This window comes from Eretmochelys imbricata, chromosome 4 (genome assembly GCF_965152235.1).
Source record: "Eretmochelys imbricata isolate rEreImb1 chromosome 4, rEreImb1.hap1, whole genome shotgun sequence".
Lineage (NCBI taxonomy): Eukaryota > Metazoa > Chordata > Testudines > Cheloniidae > Eretmochelys > Eretmochelys imbricata.
Window position 1 is genome coordinate 39,105,959 of NC_135575.1, and position 13,898 is coordinate 39,119,856.

Here is a 13,898-nt window from a genome sequence, read left to right on the forward strand (position 1 = left end):
AATAAATTATGTTTTTTTTGTGTACTGTAGCAGAGTTAACTTAAAGTGTATAAACATTACATTCATTTTGGTGGTGTGCTCAAAGACTTCATCTCTGCCTATCCCTATGGTAAATAATATGAGACATGCGCTGACTGATTCTTGTGTGTGCTTTTGTTTTTATTGGAAACTGAGCACAAAAAAATCTCCAATTTATGTAAGACAGACACAGTTTAATTAAAAGCAGCTTTTTAAAAAAGCATATAGACTCTTAGGGGGCTTAAACTTTTGCTGTGCTTAATTAAAAAAAAAATCACAACATGGTGACTACAACCCAATATAACCTAAAATGACAGTCAGATTTTGGGTTTTATTTCTCTCTATAGATCATCTTTATCTGTTTTGGAATATCTACTAGTAACTTTTCCATACCATTATTGAAATATACATTCTATTTTGGGCATGGAATAACCCCACAAAGTATCCTTCAAACAGAGAAATACTGGAACTGAGAGTTATTTCCATTGTTATATGGAATGTAGCTGTGATGGAAAAACATCATTTGTGCTGAAGAGAACGATGTTTGCCACATGGGCATTTATATATTCTTCAGGTAGAGCGTCAGGATAACTTGTGCTGGTATAATGTGAGAACCAACCACAAGGGGAGACTTTTCATTCAGTCATAGTGCAGAGCTGGTATTTCTACTGTGGTGGAATGTCAGCAGCTCCCGAAAGTTGGAGCAGACTGCCTTAGGCTTATGCAATGACAGTAGTTGATCCTATCCACCAGCAAGGTGCAAATGGCAATTTAAGGAGTGTCCCTTTTTCTGACTTGTTTTTTTCTTGTTCTTCTTTTGTTTATTCTCTCCCTTAATTTTACCTGGCTTCTTTTTCTTTTCATCCTCCTTAAACCATGGGCCCCAGACTCCTCCATTGAGTTTAGGGTTACTTCTAGGGTCTTTAGCTGGGTATCGAACAGGAACTGCAGTCTTATTGAACTGTGAAAGTCTCCGCAACAACTGCTTCACTATATCCGGATACTTACCAGAAAGGTCCACTCGCTCATATGGGTCTGCAGTTATGTTAAAAAGCCATACTGTTTTGCCAGCCATCCAAGAAACTCGTTCGTTGTGCCAGCGATTGGGGCCAGCGTTGCTAAAAGACTGAGGAGGGACCCAGTCACTGTATCCAGGATTTCCGGTCAGTAGTTTCCAGTGGTTTACTCTGATTGCTGACTGAATTGCTGTGTTCCAGATCCCAAAGCCTGCTGCCCATGAGCCATTTTTGGCTTTGGTGTAAATGGGGTCAATGTTGTGTAAAATGTCCACCCTTGGGGAACGTCTGCCTTCACTTATAGTCTCCCATATATCATAGCCATCCAACTGGATGTCCTCATCAATCTGCCCTTCTGCCAATGTGATCAAAGTGGGGAACCAGTCTGTGATGTGCACAAGCTCCTTACACACAGACCCTTTGTTTTTCAGAAGGGGGCTATGGACAAAGCCAACAGCACGGATTCCCCCCTCCCAATATGACCCTTTGCTTCCTCTGAGAGGCCAGTTACTTCCTCCAGCCATTGGTTGCCCACCATTATCTGAAGAGTAGATGAGAATGCTGTTGTCATAGTAACCATACCTCTTTAAAGCAAGGGTCACATTGTTGATGGCTTCATCCAAACAGGCCAGCATGGCAGCATATCTCCGCCTGTTTATATTATTTATTGATCTATAATGTTCAAAATACTTGCCTGGTGCCTGTAGTGGAGAGTGAACAGCTTGGTAAGCAATATATAAAAAGATTGGGGTCCTGGGATTATGAGAGGCTAAGATTTGTTGTACTTTTTGTGTGTACATCTGTGTTGAATATATGCCATTGTCATGATCCCAAGCTGCATTGTCATTCTCATACAGGTCATAGCCACATATCCCAGGGCTGTCACATTTGTAGTGAGTGTAATAATCCCCACTGCCCAAGAGTGAGCCAAAAAAAGAATCAAATCCTCTTTGTGTCGGCATGCATTCTTTACGGTAAAATCCCAAGTGCCATTTTCCAACCATGTGTGTTGAGTAGCCAACCTCCTTCAGCTTCTGAGGTAGAGTCACATTATCCAGAGGTAAACAGTTAGGCTGAGTAGGCCTTATGACAGAATGCTGAAGGCCTGTGTGTATCTGGTATCTGAAAAAGACAAAAAAGGAGAAATACATATTAGACAGAGGGGAGAGAAAAGAAATGTATGTAGACACATCCACAAACAAGAACACACATGCAATAAATAGTAACTACAAATGTCCCTGCACAAGACAGTCTTTGTTAGAAATGTTTTAAAAGTGTAAATCTCAAAGAATACTGATATCATGCCAAGACATTTGTCGAAACAAGGAAATGGTATATATTTTACTTTAGAAATGTTTAAAGGTTAGTAGTCAATCTTTTCAGTATACTCTGTATACACTAGGACCTGTGAAAAACTGACCATGTTCTGCACCTTCTTGTGCCTGAATCATTTCCTTAGTATTTGTCTGAGTTAAACTGTAAACTCTTGAAAGCACAGATCTGTTTTTTTAACCTAGTCTATGCAGCGCTGTATGGAATTACTATATAAATAATAAATAACTATAAATCCACCAACATTAATGCTACTCAGAAGGCATTGTGCAGCATTATGGTGTCTTTTACAATATACTGTAGCCTTTAACAGTGGATATCTATACAAGCTGATGTAGATATGGCAATTGAAAAATAAGAACGAAAACTTAATCAACAGATTTCTAACTTGCCTTATTGTTATCTTGGTCATATATACAGCATTAGAGTTCAGCATGCAAGCTCTGACCCTGTTCAACAGCCAAGTTGTCACCTTGCCAAACTATTCAAATAAACATCTCCTGATGTCTGTCATCTCTAAATAGTTAGTTAGTTACCCAAAATATTTACTTATCTGATAACACCCCGATTTGCTGCACCATTCTTTTCCCCACAGAAATCTTTCCCCATGTCCCCATCACATTTGGCTTAGAGAAAATTATATTGTAGAAGATATATTTATGTAAATGTGTTAAAAGCCTCATATTTTCCTATGGTAAACAAATCTACAGAGTGCATATATACTGTCCTGTACTGCGAACAATTAGAAGCACTTTATTTAAATGGTACAATAATAAATTCTGGATTATAATGGATTCCTATAAAATACATATGATACCCACATGACTAGAAAATGAAGTAAATGTGACTAGCGCTACTAATGATTAGAGCCAAATCAGTTAATATCAGTTTCACACTTGTCATAAAGAGAAGGGTAACCACCTTTCTGTATACAGAATTATAAAATCCCTCCTGGCCAGAGGCAAAACCCTGTCACCTGTAAAGGGTTAAGAAGCTAGGATAACCTCACTGGCACCTGACCAAAATGAGCAATGAGGAGACAAGATACTTTCAAAGCTGGAGGGTGGTGGGGGGAAACAAAGGGTCTGTCTGTCTGTGTGATGCTTTTGCCGGGAACAGATCAGGAATGCAGCTCAGAACTTCTGTTAAGTTAGTAAGTAATCTAGCTAGAAATGCATTAGATTTCCTTTTGTTAAATAGCTAGTAAAATAGGTTGTACTGAATGGAATGTATATTCCTGTTTTTGTGTCTTTTTGTAACTTAAGGTTTTGCCTAGAGGGATTCTCTATGTTTTGAATCTGATTACATACCTGTAAGGTATTTACCATCCTGATTTTACAGAGGTGATTCTTTTACTTTTTCTTTAATTAAGATTCTTCTTTTAAGATCCTGATTGCTTTTTCATTGTTAAGAGCCAAGGGTTTGGGTCTGTGTTCACCTATGCAAATTGGTGAGGATTTTTATCAAGCCTTCCTCAGGAAAGGGGGTGTAGGGCTTGGGGGGAAGACATCTCCAAGTGTGCTCTTTCCCTGTTCTTTGTTTAACTCGCTTGGTGGTGGCAGCATAGGGTTCAAGGACAAGGCAAAGTTTGTACCTTGAGGAAGTTTTTAACCTAAGCCTGTAAGAATAAGCTTAGGGGGTCTTTCATGCAGGTCCCCCCATCTGTACCCTAGAGTTCAGAGTGGGGAAGGAACCGTGACAACATTAAAAAATAAAATGTAAGTTAATCCTTTAAATCTAAAGAAGTCTTTCCCCAGGGATAAGAATTTATGAAATTCCAGGAACTGGATGAAACCACTAGGCCCATGTCATATCTTATTCAATGCTGCTTTTCTATTAACTCTTTAATGCTGTGTGGGGGTTAGGGTTAGGTGTTCTTAATTCATTATGCTAATATATAACCTAGTACCATAATAGCATTAATCTAAGAGATCTTAAACCAAACAGTACCAGGATTTAACCTCAACCATAAATTTTTTTCCATCCTCTATTTTCTTGTTTAGGATAAATGTATCATGTGTGTAGAGTCTTCAGCTATTCACTGGACAGATTATTACTATCTGTTTCTGTCTGTGTCTTTAAATATATCTGTAAAACAATCAACTGTATGTGAAAATGTTCCAGTTGTAGAAACAGTTCAAAGAAATATCAGGGTGTTCTTTGTCATTGCAAAGATGGACAGAGTTTTCCTTCTCTCCAAGCCTTCCTAATTGACCCATATGGTACCAGTATTATCTTTTCAGTGAACATATTCAATTTTCAAAGAGCCTTCAGGTTCTTACAAAGCAAAGCAGTTAAGACACAGATTACTGTAGAAGGAAAATGGCACCAATAGCTATGGGAAAGGTTTCTCAACATAAGTGCTCTGCAGTTTTTATTATTTATTATTTGTATTGCCCACAGGCGCCACTTAAGAACAAAACCACAAAGGCAATAAGTGACAGGTATTAATTGTTTGGTTCTGTGGAAGGCAAATTCATAAGCAGCTTTACTCATGGTGACTATCTTGCAATCTTTCTGAGATAAACTCTGTACACTTTATGACTTTCCATTGCAAGACTGGATAAATCTTACGAATAAATTGCTTGAATTTAATCCCATATGTAAAACCGGAGTATTATGCTAAAAAGTCTGGAATTCATGATCATAATTTCAGCATTAGTAACCAATTACATACAAATAAATGCTGACAGACTGGGATGCAGAATCTAATTTTACAGTTTCTGACTTTCATTTTTATAAATAGCATTTACATAAAGGTAATAGGGTGATTTGTGCTGTTTTATAAGTGCTTACGATGTACCATTCCCCCCCATCCAATTTTTAGGTCATAACTGTCTGGTTTCTACACATTTAAATTTTGTAGAACAGACCAGTATTTCTACTCTGACAGAGGAATTAAGTAGAATTTTACTGATAAAGTGCTTTTTTATTTCAACAAGTCTTATATTTTCTAAATGTCAGCAAAATGTTTTAAAAGTTACCCCATACACTATCGACTAATCCTAGGACACATCCTTGTAAACGCTGAGCACTACAATATTTCTTATTTTTAAAAAATAGTGGATACCACAATAGCCTGGTGGAATGGTTTATATTGCTCCAGGACCCAGATGCTTTACTCCAACATAGTGTGCATGAGTTACAGCTAACAGGCTTCAATTCAACAAAGCACTGAACTGTAGTTCCATTGATGTCAACCAGGTACTTTGCTGACTCAGGACCAAAAGTACGCAATCAAATTTGGTACATAAATACAAAAGATTCAGTATGTATGAAAATAACTGTACAAATGGAGCATGTGGCATTTTGTCCAGGGACAGACCTGTTTAACTTATAAGAGATCCTATGGGGAATCAAGGAAATGTTATATGTAAGAATATGATCTTCCTAGAACATGCAGAATTCCTTAGGATAAGAGAAATTAAAGATGGAAAAAACCTATTAGATCATCTAATCTATTTTCCTGCCAGTTCAAGATAGTGGGTAATATGTTCTGCCTACCCACAATACTCTTCCTGTAGTTTTAAACAGATACTGTATTAATCTTCATCAATGCATAGAAAATGAAATTACAGTTCAGACTAGATGAACACAATGTCCCTTCTGGCTTTGGAATCTATGAATCACCCTGCACCAGTGAAGCCCTTTATGCCACAGGACCATGGGGAGTTACTACTACGATAAGAGGCTGTTGTTCCACCACTGTCCTCCCTTGTCATTCCCATGGGTGGGTAGCAGCTTCAGCTTGTGGCTGGATCTTCATCAGACCCTGGTGGAGAAGGCTACAGATAAGATGTGTTGCATAAGCCACATTCACTTCGTGGCCAGTTTTGGGGAACTGTCTCTCAAATTTGGTGGACTTTCCACTTTTGGGATCCTCCATCAGAGTTTAACCAGACATAAGCCAGCAAAAACCCTATATGAATCTGGCTCAGTGTTTTATCATTCAGGTCTTCTGGTTTAGATTTCTATTATTTTGCAGTGATCATTCATGGAAAACAAGCACAACACAACCACAACTTGACACCACAGGATAGTTTCACAGCAGCAAATATACTTTAAAAAGACAGCCCTCTGCTGGCAATCACGGTGTTTGCCCACATAAAACACCACTGTGGAGACAGTACAACACACATATACTGTAGCTTCACCTGTATTTCTTCTATTTTTATGTGGTTGTGAATCAAATTGTAACACAGATTTTTTTTTTAAAAAACACAGTATGTGTGTAGGAAGAACAGTCAACTTTTATTAACTTTTATTACGTAGGCAGCCTCACTTTTTGGTCTCATTTGAAAAGTTTCAGATTTTGTGTTACAGGAGAAGACAATCAATTCTTCCATAGGAAGATTAGGATGTTATGTTACAAAAAACAATACAAAAACAAAAATCCCAAACACTCATAAAACAGTCTGTCCATAATTTACTAAGTTTAGAAATTTCGACTGGGATTTTCAAAGGGTCATAAGTCAGTTAAGGAGGCTAAATCCTATTGAAACTCACTGCAGTTTCAGAGTAGTAGCTGTTTTAGTCTGTATCAGCAAAAATAACGAGGAGTCCTTGTGGCACCTTAGGGACTAATAAATTTATTTGTGCATAAGCTTTCGTGGGCTAAAACCCACTTCATCAGATGCACGGAGTGGAAAAAAAACAGTAAGCAGAATATATATTATAGCACATGAAAAGATAGGAGTTGTCTTACCAAGTGGGGGGTCAGTGCTAACAAGCCAATTCAATTAAGGTGGAAGTGACCTGTTCTCAACAGTTGACAAGAAGGGGTGAATACCAAAGGAGGGAAAATTACTTTTGTAGTGCTAACAAGGCTAATACAATCAAGGTGGCCCATTTCCAACAGTTGACAAGAAGCTGTGAGTATCAGCAGAAGGAAAATTACTTTTTGTAGTGACCCATCCACTCCCAGTATTTATTCAGGCCTAATTTGATGGTGTCCAGTTTTCAAATTAATTCCAGTTCTGCAGTTTCTCATTGGAGTCTGTTTCTGAAGTTTTTATTGTTGGAGAATTGCCACTTTTAAGTCTGTTATTGAGTGTCTAGGGAGACTGAAGTGTTCTCCTACTGGTTTTTGAATGTTACAATTCTTGATGTCTGATTTGTGTCCATTTATTCTTTTGAATATAAACTGTCTGGTTTGGCCAATGTATGTGGCAGAGGGGCATTGCTGGCACATGATAGCATATTTCACACTGATAGATGTGCAGCTGAATGAGCCCCTGATGGTGTGGCTGATGTGGTTAGGTCCTATGATGGTGGCTGTAGGTGACGGCTAGTGGCATTCTGTTACTTTCTTTGTTGGGCCTGTCCTGCACTAGGTGACTTCTGGGTACCCTTCTGACTCTGTCAATCTGTTTCTTCACTTCACCAGGTGGGTACTGTAGTTTTAAGAATGCTTGATAGAGATCCTGTAAGTGTTTGTCTCTGTCTGAGGGATTGGAGCAAACGCGGTTGTATTTTAGCTTGGCTGTAGACAACGGATCATGTGATGTGGTCTGGATGAAAGCTGGAGGCATGTGGGTAAGTATAGCAGTCAGTAGGTTTCCGGTATAGGGTGGTGTTTATGTGACCATTGCTTATTTGCACTGTAGTGTCCAGGAAGTGGATCTCGTGTGGACCGGTCCACGCTGAGGTGGGGTGGAAATTGTTGAAATCCTGGTGTAATTCCTCAAGGGCCTCCTTCCAATGGGTCCAGATGATGATGATGTCATCAATGTAGCGCAAATAGAGCAGGGGTGCTTGGGGACGAGAGCTGAGGAAGCGCGGTTCTCAGTCAGCCATAAAAATGTTGGCATACTGTGGGTTCATGCAGGTACCCATAGCAGACTCGAAGGTATAAATTGTCTCCAAATCTGAAATAGTTGTGGGTGAGGACAAAGTCACAAAGGTCAGTCACCAGGTTTGCTGTGACATTAATCGGGGATACTGTTCTTGATGGCTTGCAGTCCATCTTTGTGTGGAATGTTGGTGTAGAGGGCTTCTACATCCATAGTGGCCAGGATGGTGTTTTCTGGAAGATCACCGATGGATTGTAGTTTCCTCAGGAAGTCAGTGGTGTTTCGAAGATAGCTGGAAGTGCTGGTAGTGTAGGGTCTGAGGAGAGAGTCCACATAGCCAGACAATCCTGCTGTCAGGGTGCCAATGCCTGAGATGATGGGGCACTGGGTGCTTAAACCATTTGGGATATCTCAGCCTTACATCATATTGCTGCAATTTGATTAATTTTGCGGTATTTAAAGTACTCAATCTACCACCGTATCACTTTAACTGTGAACATCCTCTCAGCATCCAGAACACACACAGACTTTAAATCCCAGCCTGTTACTCCAGTTCTTGCCATTAAAAAAAAAAAAAAGAAATTTTACTGACAGTTACTAATCTGTGGTATCTCAGGTAACTCCTATGAATACTCTCCAGCTCTGGAGTGGCAACTAAGCCAGATTTTGCAGTCTATTAGGGCAGTTTTGCTTCAGACCTCTCTGATGAGCAGCTGCTCTAAAGCTGGAGAATCAAGTCAGCAAAAGGATTTCCCTATGCTGCCTTTATTGCTCACAATTGTGCAGTATCAAGCATGTGCTTCAAACCAAGCACGGTTTTGCCTTCCCTTCTCCTCTTGGTGGAACTGTGACATCAGAGACAAGAGACTCCTTGAACAACTTATTGGTGGGTGGCAGGACTGTGAATGCAGTCCCTGGAGAACCTGGTTTTTAAAGAATAATGGCTGTCTACAAAAGAAGATCAGAAAAGACAGGAAGCAGAAACCTTCACTTGCATTTTCTGGGGGCGTGTGTCTCTGGGTGTAAGGGGAATTGCTTGTGCAGGAACATGTAAATTACATTCCCCTTTGTCAGTTAGTGAATTTTTTTTTGCCAGATTCACTTACCATCATTCCAACAAATACTGTAGTCATATATCACTTCCCATTTTAAACAAACCATTATTAAACTCCCACTATTGCTCCTACCAACCTTTTCCTTCATTGAGAGAATTTGTTTATTTAAAATGGGTGGAATAAAAAGGACAATGGTGAACCTGGGAGTGTGAAACAACATGTGTGTACATATATATGGTTATTGTTTCCTTTGTGTTGAGTTTATTGGGAACAGAACAAAAGATCCCCAACTTTATCACAAATATTTTTTAAAGAAAAAAATGGATTGCATAAATTTACTAAAACCTACACACACGACATGAAAAGAAAAAAGTTTGACAAAATAATTTGCTTGCTTGCCACAGATGCAGTCCTTTCCACCAACTCTAAGCTCTGAGTGAAAGCAGACTCACTCTTCAAGCAGAGCCATGTCATGTTATGAAGAAAAAAACATGTACTGGGCTGTAATGGCATGACGAGACAGTCTCGTAAAAGGAATGCTGTCATTATGTCCAAATTAATTCAGAAGAACTTCAGTTTACTTTTGTGTGCTCATGTGTATCTGTAAGTACAGACATTGCAGAGAAATAATATATTTATTTTCAATTCAATATAGGTTCAAATTTTGGAGTCTGAGCTATGCAACCTCCGAGCATGTTCAAATAAATTTGTTATCTCTAAGGTGCCACAAGTACTCCTGTTCTTTTTGTGGATACAGACTAACACGGCTGCTACTCTGAAACCTGAGCTCTTCTGTTTATCTATAGGACATAAGCAAGGACAATGGCAGTGCCAGCTTATTCACAGTGCATGAGATTGTGACCCCACTGCCAGCCCTGTATTCCAAGAAAAAGGCCACAGTGACACACCAGATACAGATGGGGGAGAATTCCCCAGCATAAAAACCTGAGAAAGAGACAGTCACAGGCTGTCTTCTGAGGACCAGTGTATGGGTGTGCTAGGGATTGGGACAGGAGAGGAATACTAGCACAGGGATGAGGCACTGCAGAGAAGGTTCTCTAAGTTACACAAGGGCCATTGCAGGGCTCTGGATCAGTCCTCAACTGAGGTGGTGTAAATGTGGCTTACCACCCCCATAGCTGATGTTCCCCCTTGCTTGTGCGTTTTATGCCAGGCCCCAGATTCCATTCCAAGCAAGACTACTGTCAACATTCATTTCCATTCAATCTTTCCTTCTCTGCCAAGTCCTCAAGCAAAGGGACCAGATAACATTGATAGCTTTACTGATGCAGATTCATGTCTTCCAGGAACTATAGACTGGCAACTTGCTCTTCATAAGCCACCAAAGAGCCATCAAATAGTTCATAATGACTTTTGTCACTACCAAGCTGGATTGGATTTGACCCGTTAACCTATGCTCTGCTATCTCAAGTCACTAATAATACCCTGAGCCAACCATTCCTGCAGACAGAGAAATGTCAACATGTCGAGTGTCATTAGTCAATGTCTTCAGCCTGAATAATTCAAGGAGTAATGAAATACTGTAATCAGTTATGAAATCTGCATTATTTACACACCCAAAATAAAAGTAAATTACTATGCACATGTGTGAAATTCGTTCAGCCAAAGTATATGGTTTGAAATGTTCATAAAAACTCAGGTAAATAACTATTAAGGTTTTCTGTAGTCAAGAGTAACGTATTCAACAAATGGCTCATACGAAACATGAAAAGTATCTATATGTTGCCTTTCATAAAGAAACGTTACAGATATATAAAATAACCAATATTTATTGATGTTTCAGACATTCTTTAAAATATGTGAAAATAATTGTTCGATGAAAATACACATTTCAATCATGCAAAATCACTTTGAATTAATTTCATCCATGTGTATTATTTATATACCCACCCCTTAAGAGTCTGTATGAATCTAAATGCTGTAGGAGGACCTTAACTTGACAGCAAAGATTGGTTTGGGGTTGGGGGGAGAACGTCAAGAATCCAAAAAGCAACAGATGTAATATAGGACAACTAATACTGTGTCCTGCTAGTGTAAAACATAAGTGGAATCAGTTTATCACAGCATTGTAATATCTGAAAGTTGGGGCTATTTGGAAGTGATTAGTGGAAAGGTATATAAAACATATACTTATATCTATGTCCAAATTCTGCAAAGCCTACCAGTCACCATTTTTCATCACCCATGCAAAAACTACATAAATGTGACACTTACGAGAATGACATGGGAATATGTTAATCAAGTGAAGATGATGCAGCCTCTTTTTGATATTTATAGATACCTATTACCTGGATATACAGGTGCCTAGGACTGCCTTGCAAAGGTAGGAATTACAGAAAATGAGGGACAGATTTTGCCATCCTTAGTTACATAAAGTTATAGCTTACCCCTTGAATAGACCCTGATTCCAATGGGGCTACTTTAGGAATAAAATACTACTCAGTCAGAGTAATGGTGGCAGAATCAGGCCATAAGTTAATATAATGGTAGCCCTTTCCTAGTTCAGAATTGCTTTGTGTAGGAATACCCAGGGACACTTGTTATTTCTATGCCATCTAATCTTTATTATTCCCACTGTTCTGCCTAATCATTAAGTGTATTATACAATAGCATTCTTGTGACAGAATGTAAAATATATATATTTTAATACAGACCTGTTAAAATGACAACTTCCCCTTTTTCCCAAAAAATATTGCACAGCATTTAAACACAGAAAATGGGCTGATTAATACTACTGGCCTGAAAATAATAAATTAACAATGTAATAAATCTTTAATTCAAAGCTGGAAAGAAAATGTGAGAGCATTAAGCACAAAATAAAAACCATTCACCACATAGATTGCAATGTCCACCAATCACCCCCCTTCTTTTTAATTTTAATCAATCACTGCATTCTTGGAAGTATAAGAAAGAAAGATGCCTTTTTATTGTGCTGTTACAATAGGTGCTCTGGGATGGATGCATGCCAGAAATTGGTTCATGCAATCCCAGAGCTTCTGACAGAACTGAATTCTGTTTCCAAGAAAAGCTACAGCCCTAATAGTTTGAACAATAGTTTTAACCGGATGAAACCAAAAGGAATTTTGACTTTTAAACAACACACATACTTTGGTGTGCTGTTGTATATTGTCAACAGAGGTGTCAATATATGAGAGGCAGGAAGGATAATCTTGAGTTGAAATACAGGATTGGGAGACTGGATATCCAGGTTTTATTCCTGTTTCTGGCAGAGACTTCCTCCACAACCTGAAGCATGACCACTGGAGCTGAGCACCTAATGCTCTTAGGCTCCTCTGAAAAATGTCAGTCCTAGTCTATTAGCACTTAAGATTTCTCATTTGTTATATGGGGACGATACTACTTTCCTTCTTCACAGCAGAGCCAAGAGCTGAAGGTTATTAATGTTAACACAAATGTTAATATTATAAAATGCTTTTTGCTCCTCCAAATGAATGCAACATCATATGAATTGGTGGTGTGATACTGATTTGTTAAACATTGCATGGAATCTGCAAAATATGATTTTCCTGCTTTTATGTACTAAATGAAAAATAATAAAATTAAACAGTAACAAATCCTGTCACATATTGCTAACTATAGATCCTCTTCTGCATGCATCTGTTTCAAGGACTGTTGGTGGCTGTACCGGGCACCATGACCATCAGAGATAACCTGGATTGTTTCTGAAACAAACTGTATTTCTTCTTTCTTAGAATGGTTTGCTCGCTCCTCTTAGGCGATTGAAATAGACCAGCTGATCCTTGCTGTTCCTCGCATTTAAGCCATTCAGAACTGATCTATGGAACTCCCTCTCTGAGGATGTCCACTCCTTTGGGTGGATACATCTTTGACCATTTTGGCCTGTCATTTAACCCATCAGCTATTTCATTTGCAATTATTTTCTTACACATTTTTGCTTAAGAAAATGACTGAAGTTGCTGGGCATAGGCTTCAATAAAAGCCAAAACAAAGAGCAAAGTGTTAATTTTATTCTTTAATTGAAGTCTTCACCCTGGTGAAAAGTGCCTGATTGAAAGCAGGGGAAACTAAAGTTCTTTATTTATTCATGGAACAGGTTCAACATGGAATTTAAACACCCTTATTACCATCATCTGATCTGAAGTCTATGCAGGTGGGTGTGCCTTTGTATCTCAAACAAAGAAATGAGTGGGTAGCAGCGTATACTCTACTTCACTACTGTTAGTCATTTGACAATTCTCAATTAACACATCAAATGTTACATGGACTGTTAAATGGCATGAAAAGGAAAATCAAATTCACAGAATGTCATCATTCAAAGCACAATGTTTTATTTATTCTAAGATTTTTTTAAAATTTATTCAGAGTAATGAAAACATGGAGGCAAACTGTCCCCTCCCCCGACCCATGAATGATGTGGGACCAATATTCTTTATTTTTTAAAAAATCCACATGGTGGGATTGAGAGAGGTAATGTGGCTTTGGTACATAGACACGTCCAGCTAGTAAGAGACAGTCCCTGCCTGATCAGTTTCCAGTCTAAAGATTGTCAAAGGCATGAAGGGAAACAGGTTCCTATTCAACCCTTAGTCACTGATGCCAATGGGTCTTTAGCTCAGATTAGGTCTGAGTACGAAACAAAAAAGACACCTGTACCTAAAGACAGATTTTAGAACCACATTTTC

General features: G+C 38.7%; 1 protein-coding gene across 1 annotated transcript in view; it reads right to left on the minus strand.

The window, feature by feature from the left end:
• Nucleotides 1–499: 499 nt before the first annotated feature.
• The window catches only part of ARSJ (arylsulfatase family member J), a 50,891-nt gene continuing 37,492 nt past the window's right edge, over nucleotides 500–13,898 (minus strand). Inside the window, exon 2 of the mRNA XM_077814412.1 lies at nucleotides 500–2,156. Coding sequence (XP_077670538.1) covers nucleotides 761–2,156 — 1,396 coding nt within the window. The 3' untranslated portion in view covers nucleotides 500–760. The remainder of the gene's footprint in view (nucleotides 2,157–13,898) is intronic.